The 9,260-nt window shown below is 39.4% G+C and overlaps 1 protein-coding gene across 1 annotated transcript in view; it reads left to right on the forward strand.

The window, feature by feature from the left end:
- Positions 1–6,260, forward strand: part of CNOT9 (CCR4-NOT transcription complex subunit 9) — a 29,751-nt gene extending 23,491 nt beyond the window's left edge. Inside the window, exons 6-8 of the mRNA XM_079925047.1 lie at positions 433–531; positions 747–838; positions 2,264–6,260. Of these exons, the coding sequence (XP_079781173.1) occupies positions 433–531; positions 747–838; positions 2,264–2,432 (360 nt within the window). The 3' untranslated portion in view covers positions 2,433–6,260. The remainder of the gene's footprint in view (positions 1–432; positions 532–746; positions 839–2,263) is intronic.
- Positions 6,261–9,260: the final 3,000 nt, after the last annotated feature.

Consider the following 9,260-nt stretch of genomic DNA (forward strand, 5'->3'; position numbering starts at 1 on the left):
ACTAGGTTTGATCTCAACTCTGAGTTAGTAGCTTTGTCACTTGGGACCTTAACCTGGCAAGTTATTGATCAACAGTTATACCTGGCACATAGTAGGTGTTCAGTAACAGACAGTCTCTCTGTTTTTAAGACTCTGATAATTACCTACCTTTTATGTAAAATGAGAATAACAATGGTACCTACCTCATAGGTTTGTTGTGAAAATAAGATAAGGCATGTTATGGCTTAAGGAGAAATTCCAGCACATAGTAAATGTCCAATATGGTAATATTTATTAATTTTTTTGTACTATGCGTGTCTCGTCAAGTAAGTTATATAGAATGCAAGGGTATTTGCTTAGTTTTCTGCTTATGGTTATTCCTGGGAGAAAAACAGACAGTTGGAAGACAAGTCTGAGCAACGTTTTGGACTCCTTAATTTTGTTTTACTCCAGGTTGCCACATTTATCCTCCAGAAGATCCTCTTAGATGACACTGGTTTGGCTTATATATGTCAGACGTATGAGCGTTTCTCCCATGTTGCCATGATCTTGGTGAGTTCTTTCATTTGCCTTCTTTGAAACTGCTTCTGATCACACAGCTTAGTCGCTTTGCAGTCGATACTGAGCTGCTTCAGTCTCCCAACTAGAAATAACAACTGTGGAATCTTGTATAACTGTTCTTGCAATATCTGCTCTCTGATATCAACTAGGATTATTTTGTGTTTTGTGTGTTTTTTTCCTATCCCACCTTGTTTTGGGGGAAACAGGGTAAGATGGTCCTGCAGCTATCCAAAGAGCCTTCCGCCCGTTTGCTGAAGCATGTAGTAAGATGTTACCTTCGACTCTCAGATAATCCCAGGTAAACATTTATAGGATTTATAGGACTTAAATACTCTGGTGAGTATTTCAGGGGAAATACTCTAGTGAGCAGTTGCCCCATCTCATGGGGTAGCTCCTATGTCTTTAGGACAGGGAAGGGATAAAACTATATTTAGCTTGTCTGAGACAGACCTTGATTAATTCCTTTTAAAATCTGAAGTACTGAATTTAAAAATCCATCAGAGTTTTATCTCCCCACTGGAACTCCGTACCCTACTCTAAAATTCCAGAGAGTTCAGACAGTGAATCTTATGATACATTACTCCTGTGGTTTGAGCTTTCTGTTGCTACTCCAGGTGGTCAGAAAGAAAAGTATACTTTCAAAGGTCTCTTAAGAAAGGAACAGGCCCAGAGGGCTCTTGAATTACATTTCCAGTTCTCTTCCTGTAAAGTCCTTGAGCTAATTGTTTTATCTCCCTATGTTCGTAATCTTTCTGCCAGAAATCATACATTGTAGATACAATGCGTTTTAGAAATATTTGACCTTTTGCTTTGTAAATCCATAATTCATGCTGAAAGCCACTTGCTCAGATTCTGCTAAACCACATAATGGGTTGATTTCTGTGTTCTTAGGAATGAGGATAACTTGATTTAATGTGAACTCAGCCTCCTGCCACTGAGGTTATTTAAGCCCTAACTATTTCTTTGACCATTTTGTCTTGTTCTTTAGTGGTTCCTGTTTTCACCAAAGTTTGAAAATATGTTTATTTAAAACTCTCCTTGTACAAAGAAACTAGGCTGAGTACAAAAGCTATAACTTTTCTTAAAAAACAGCCTTATAAATAGTTAACATTTACCTTTTTGAGTTTTCAGATTCGACTTTTACTGGTCATATTTTAAAGTAAATGAAACATTTAAAAGTTCATCTGATAATAATGTTACCATAGATTTGTTTTTACTGCTCATCTCTTATTAAGGGTTTTAACTATAAAGCTGAAGCTGTTTTTGGAAAGACACAAATTTATATCAGTTTAAAGTTCATTAATTTATCATACTATGAGTGAGGTCATATCCCCTGTTAATGTACTGATTTTGGAATATTTCATTTACTATATAATCCATATATTTCCAACATGAGTATTATGACAATGTTTACTGTAATAAATCAGAAAGCAGTTTGAATTGAAGTAAATTATTGCACCATTTTATTCCATTTGCTTTGTCACAAAATTCTACATTGGGGCATCATTCTGAAAATGTTTGCAGACAACAGATCCTGGAGCAATCTGAGCCTATGCCTAACATAAGCTTTAAAGAATTTTAATGGCTTCTTAAAGTACCTTGACAGAACCATAGATTCCCAGGATTCTATGTATTTATATCTAAGAAAAGGGCTCTTCCCTGTCCCCCAGATATGGGTTTATTTGTTTGGTCTCCCTGGTCGGTTTGTTTATTTCTGATGTAGGGCACGTGAAGCACTGAGGCAGTGCCTCCCTGACCAGCTGAAGGACACGACCTTCGCCCAGGTGCTAAAAGATGACACCACCACTAAACGCTGGCTTGCACAACTCGTGAAGAACCTGCAAGAGGGCCAGGTCACCGATCCCCGGGGTATCCCCCTGCCCCCTCAGTGATCCTCCCCCGTCCCCTCCCACTACTCCCCCAAGTTGGGGAAGGGAGGGGGAACCTGCGAGGAATACAGCTCAGGTTTTATCGCCGACTGGGAATAGACGACCTCAATGCTGAACTGCACTGGAGAAAAGGGGCACGGTACCCCTGCTGAGGTGTATGAGCTGCCATCAGGCTGCCTTGAGGACCTGGGCTCCTTCTGCTACTCCCAGGAAACGGGCTCCTGACACAGTGTTCTGCCACCACAGCCAAGGAGGGTGTCAACACCAGCAAATGCTGTATTTGCAGCATGCCCAAGATGATCGTTCTCCCTCACCTCTACCCAGCCACTGGCAGGGAGGGGAGACAGTGGTGACAGCAGCAGCACTCTAGGCATGGTGAACACCTGGGACCAAGCCATGTGGCGTTTTCTTATTTTGCCTTCCTGGAAGACTCAAGATATGTCTCTTCATCCTCTCTCTCAGTATTTGTTTACTTTGGTTTTTTGTTTTTAATCTCAGAGAGAGGTGTATTTAGTGGACACAAGCTGTAATATTCAGCAAAACTTTGTCAGTTGGTACCGTTTACAAGTCTGTTAGATGCGTAAGCTCAATAAAAAGTTGGTCTGGGCATTACATCCCCTCTAGCAGGCCAGTAGCTGCATGAGCTGTTGGGAGGAATGGGAGGCAGGGGAAGGATATAAAGCCAAAGGACAGCAGGAACCCACCACCTGTTTCCCTTCTCTTTCGCATTCTTTTACCCCTAGTTCTGGATGCCATAAGGACCTTAACCTTGCTTTTGGCTTTAGCTGCTAGCATTTCCAAATCTCCGTGCTTTTCCCTTCTTCACTTCCCTCCTATTAAACTTAAAACAGACGTCTTAATTCATCAGGCTGTCCTGGAAGGGTATTGTATTGGGGGAGGAGAGGAGATGGTGGACGTCACCTTCAGTTCAAGTCCTCAAAGATATTTTCTAGATGACTTTTAAAAGGGAGGTGTCTGTGCTTAAGATGATAGGCTACTTGATCCTATTCTTTGCCCTAGTGTGAATCTACAGTTCCATCTGTCTTCGTGATTGTACTTGAAGCAGTATTAGCTGAATGAGTTAATTTTATTCAGATTTAAGATAGAGGGCTGGACTCTGCTTCCTCACTTATTCCGTCTTTTTTTTTTTTTTTTTTTTTGACACATTCCCCTTTGGTCTATGGGAATTACAGGGTTGCCACTAAAATATTTTACACATTTTCATATTGTGTCAGAGAATCCCCCTTCCTGCTCTGGAGCTTTAGGTGACTCTATTCACAATCCAGAGGCTTGAATCTGCAGTGTAAACTGCCTTGCTTTCCCCCAGTCCTTCCCCCTGCCGTCACCTGCTTTCTCTGTCTCTAATCCCCATCTCCAGTCAAAGATGGGATTATTAACCCAACTAGAGAGAGACCAAGTATTTTTGGCCCACATCTCACATGATTGAAGGTGTCCCTGAATACATTTGGGGAGGGTTTATAAGGGGCAGGCTCAGAGAAACCTTTGCAGAGGCAGTTTGCCAACCCAAGGGCTCTTTCAAGCCGACTTTCACAAAGGGAGCCGGCTTGTTAGTTGGCTTCTGTCTCTTTAGAGCCAAGAAAGTAGTAATTAAGTAGCCTAGATGTAGAAAGGGTCGGATAAGCACTTATTCCCCTGCTTTCCAAAATGAAGAGGAGAACCAGGCCAGCTCTCACTAATCTCAAGCCTGAAGAGAAGAGGTCTTGGAGAAATCAGAGAACAGCATGGACTGGATAAATGTCTTGACTCCCTTCAGCCCATAGTTTTGACCTGGAAAGTCCAGCTAGGGTAATCCTGATTTTTGCCAACCGCCTTCCTTCTGAGCCAAAGTTTTCTCATTCCCCCTCCTCTGGGGAAGCAGCTGAGGGCCAGGCCTTGCTCCCTGAAAAATTCTCTTCTGCATCTTTCGGTGCATTGGCCATTGTACTGTGCCAATAGTATCTTAATTCTTGTACCATCTATTCTCAGCTGGCCTTGGACCCCAGGTAGGAGTTGCGGGGAGGGGTGGAAATGGGTATTGTTCCTTGTAGTTGATCCTGATGTCCTGTGTGTATAAAGAGGACCCCTCCCCCGCCCCGCATTTTCTGTGTTCCATCCTCACTCCATCAACAGGATTGAAATAAAACATGCTTCTGTTTTTGTAACAATAATTTTTCTTTTAAACTGGAGATTTTATTTTGTCAATATCGAGGTATCTAGGCACTGTGGTCAGATGATCCTCATCAACCTTGCCTCTACCTCTGTTGAACAACACACACACACTGCCAAGAGGGCAGTGATGGTTCCTTTCTAGATAGGTTCTTTGGGAGAAGATTACTGATGTATAAAAGCTGTTTGCAAGGCTGAGATGGTGCCCTTTTTCTGACAAAGTATCTCTTGCTGGGACAGAACCTCATTCCTGGCTGTAGTAGCCAGAACAGTACTAGTGTGGGAGAGACTTCTATAAATGAAGAGGTAAAGCTTGAAACATTTTATCAAAGACTTTAATATTCATTTCCTTCCAGGGTTCAAGAGTTAGAGCACATCTCCAGAGTTGTTTCCATCCCTGTTCCTGGCTCTTAATGGGCGAGAGCCAACCTCTGCTTCCAGCTTCTTTTTTCCAAGGGTTGAGGGTCTTCATTTCAATGATGGAACAGGGCAAGGAGAGGCATTGGTAGCCTTCAGAGCTTCCTTACTAGCTATATGTATGATTCCCTTGCTCACTATTCCTGCTGCTCAAAGGCTGGGAAAGTATGAGGGGGAGAGGGGGAATACACAAAGTTAATTGCTATCAAAAGTCCAAGGAAAACATTTAAAATAGGAAACCACATTTTCATATTGTGTCAGAGAATAGAATGAAATGAGATTGTTCTTTCCAGAATGTTGTGGAATTTAAATTTTTTTAATAATACATTTATTTTAAAACCAGATATAATAGGTAAGTTGAACAACACAATCCTAGCTTAACTGACATATATAGAACATTGTCACTGAACCAACAGTATACATATTTTTAATAGCACCAAAAGCTTTTTCCAAAATTGATCATAGCTGGACCATCAAGTAAGCCTCAGGAAATTTCCAGAATAATTGAAAATAATACAGTGTTCTCTGAACACAGTGGGATTAAGCTAGGGAAAAACAACAACAACAACAACAACTGGAAAGTCCCTAACTGTTTATAAAACAGGCAGTAGAGTTCTAAATAACCCACTGGTCACAGAAAAAAAAGCACAAAGGAAATAAAAAAAATTAACTGGTAATAAAGATATGCCATATCAAAACCTGTGGTATACAGGTAAAGCACTAAAATATATAACTTTAAACTCACACATTACAAAAGAAAGGCTGAAGTCAGTGATCTAAGTTTTCACGTCAAGAAACTGGGAAAGAATAGCAAATTCAAAAGGTAGAAGGAAGAATGCAGAAAAAAAAAAAGCAATGAAATAGAAAACAGATGTACAATAAGGAAAATCAGTGAAGCCAAAAGTCATTCCCTCAAAAACAGTAAAACTGATAAACCCATAGACTGATCAGGAAAAAAACCTCAACATTAGAAATGAAAAAAGAGGGACTTCCCTGGTGGTCCAGTGGTTAAGAATCTGCCTTCCAATGCAGGGACGCAGGTTCGATCCCTGGTTGGGGAACTAAGATCCCTCATGCTACGGGGCAACTAAGCCCACATGCCACAACTAGAGAGCCCGCGTGCTCTGAAGTCCGTGTGCCACAACTAAGACGTGATGCAGCCAAAAATAAAATATTTTTTTAATGGAAAAAGGGACATCATTTATATCTTAGAGTCACCAGTATCATAAACTTCCAGAAACTATAGAAAAGGGGAACAGATCTCAATTCACTTCTTTAAAATATATATATTTATTTGGCTGCACCAGGTCTTAGTTGTGGCACACGGGATCTTTAGTTGCGGCATGCGGGCTCTTAGTTGTGGCATGCGGGATCTAGTTCTCTGACCAGGGATCAAACCCGGGCCCCCTGCATTGAGAGCATGGAGTCTTAACCACTGGACCACCAGGGAAGTCCCTCAATTCACTTTTGAAGCAGTATAACCCAGCCACCAAAACTATCAAAGATATCACCAGAAAGGAAAACCAGGTGCTAATCTCTCCCGGGAATGTTAATGTAAAACTGCCAGACAAAATAAGCAAGTCAAATCTAGTGCTATATAAGAATGATAATAGGTCATATCTAATTTGGGTTTACTGCAAAAATACAAGATTGATTCAACACTTGAAAACTAATGGATTCAATTCACACAACATATAAGGAGAAAAATCAATCTAGACAGATGCAGGAAAGAACACTATTCAACAGCTATTCATGATTTTAAAAAACTTTGAAAACGAGAAATAGAAGGGTATATCCTTAATCTCATAAAAATCTTACATATGTATGTAGATAGGTTAAATATAGGTAGGTAGGTTAATTGATTACACAAATATATATGTGTGTGTGTGTGTAATCACTTTGACCCAAAATAAAATTTAATTATAATTTAAAGAAGTTAAAAGTTTCATATTCATGAAAACAAAAAAAATTTTTAATAAAATAAAAATCTTAATAAAAACCGTACAGTAAACCTCTCAATGATAAAATATTGAAATCATTCTCCATGAGATGAGGAATAAGATAAGGATGTCCACTATCACAACTCCGTATACCATTATACTGGTCCCAGCCAGTGTGATTAGTCAAGAAAATAAAAGAAGGGACTTCCCTGGTGGTCCAGTGGTTAAGACTGTGCTCCCAATGCAGGGGGCCTGGGTTCAACCCCTGGTCAGGGCTCTAGCCCGCATGCTGCAACTAAAGATCCCGCGTGCCATAACTAAAGATCCCTCATGCTGCAACTAAAGATCCCACATTGCTGCAACTAAAGACCCCGCATGCTGCAACTAAAGATCCCGCATGCCGTAACTAAAGATCCCTCATGCTGCAACTAAAGATCCCACATTGCTGCAACTAAAGATCCCGCATGCTGCAACTAAAGATCCCGCATGCTGCAACTAAGACCCAGCAAGCCAAATAAATATTTCTTTTAAATTAAAAAAAAATTTTAATTAATAAAAGATTTTTAAAAAAGAAAAGATTATAAAGGAACAAAAAAAGTGGTGACAACATAATTGTGTATGTAAATAATCCAAAAGGATCTACAGACTCTTAGGATTAAGTGAATTTAGCAAGGACACAGAATACAAAGTCAATATACTGCCCCCCAAAAATCAATTATGTGTTTCTAAATTTAAAATTTTTTTAATTAATAAAGATTTTTAAAAAATAAGATTATAGATACAATAAATAGAAAATGAAATTTCAAAAATATGTTTATAATAGGATAACAAATAGCTAGAAATATCAATAGATTTATCAAAAGATATGCAGAATCTTTACACTGAAAACAATGAAACATTCTTGAAAGAAAGACTGACAGGTGTGTGGTCAAATCATGTATAGTCAATTCACCAAATATTTTTCTTCCTTGTTATAGGTTAGCTTCTGTCTGTTGCAAGCAAAGGGGAAACTTGCCTATGTTCTCAGCTATTTGGAAATCTCACTGTGAAAGTTTCACAATAACTTAGTTTTATTTCTTGAAATTGTATATACGATAACATTAGATTTGAGAAGCATTTTTAACCCTGATGAAATTTCAGGGATGACTTTATGATCTGACAATAACATAAATGAATACATTTTGAAAATTAAAAAAATTGAAATGCCTTAAATGTAAAAAAAAAAAAAAGACAAAGATGAAGACATATATCGTCTCCATGGATTGGAAAATAATATTGTAAGGATGACAGTTCTCTCAAATTGATCTGCTGGTGAAACTCAATTCTAAGTAAAATCCCAACAGGTTTATTTTTGTGAAAATTGACAAGCTGATTCTAAAATTTGCATGGAAATGCAAAGTGCCAAAACAGCCAAGGCAATCTTGAATAAAAATGAAATTGGAGTCCTTCCACACCCAGATATGCTCCTTTAACTTTCAACATTTTAGTACCACCTTTCTGAGATATGGCTTAAAAATAGCATACACTTGTATTTTGTGAATTTTCTGAAAGTTTTACCTCTTACACCCTTTGCATTTTTAGTTCTCACTTCTATCATCTTGTTCTCTGGTTTATTTTATACCTCCTTGTTCCCACTCCCCTTGGTGGTTTTGGTGTTTTTTTGTTTTTGTTTTGGGGTTGTGGTTTTGTTTTTTTTTCTGGAATGGAAGAGTGGCTACATATTCTGTGGTCTTTCGAAGTTATATATCTTGGCTTTTAATTCAGCAGGGGTCTCATATTGATGATTTTTTAGATGGAATTTAATATTTTGAGTTGCCTTTTTGACCAACAAGAAGGGGGCTTTATTTCAGAAGTTTGAGTAGTTTGGTTGGATGGTCTGGGAAAGAGGTCTCTGAAACCCCAACCTGACTCTTGAGAAGCAGAGAAGTTTAGGGCATCTCCCCTGGGTGTCAGGAGGAGAGTTTAGGCTTGCTTACGTAGCAGTAAGAGAGTATACTGTTTAGATCTCCCTCTTTGCCAGCTGCCCCTTCATTTCAATTTAGGGCTTCTAGGCCTTTCCTGGGCATGGTTCCCAGAAAGTCCCTCTGCTGCTGCTACCCTGATCAGGTTTCTGGATCTGTTAATAATAGACAACAGTGGGGGAAGGGCCAGGATCATTATGGAAATAGGAGCAACTAAACCAGATGGACAGTTCTATGCACAGGGCCCTCTCTGTCTGCTCCTGTCCTGTGTCTGAGGAGCATTCTGCAGTGAACATGTCTTCTAAGCCATTCTTTGGAGCCACATTAACCTTGTGAAGGTCTCCAAG

The sequence above is a fragment of the Stenella coeruleoalba genome (genome assembly GCF_951394435.1).
Source record: "Stenella coeruleoalba genome assembly, chromosome: 6".
NCBI lineage: Eukaryota > Metazoa > Chordata > Mammalia > Artiodactyla > Delphinidae > Stenella > Stenella coeruleoalba.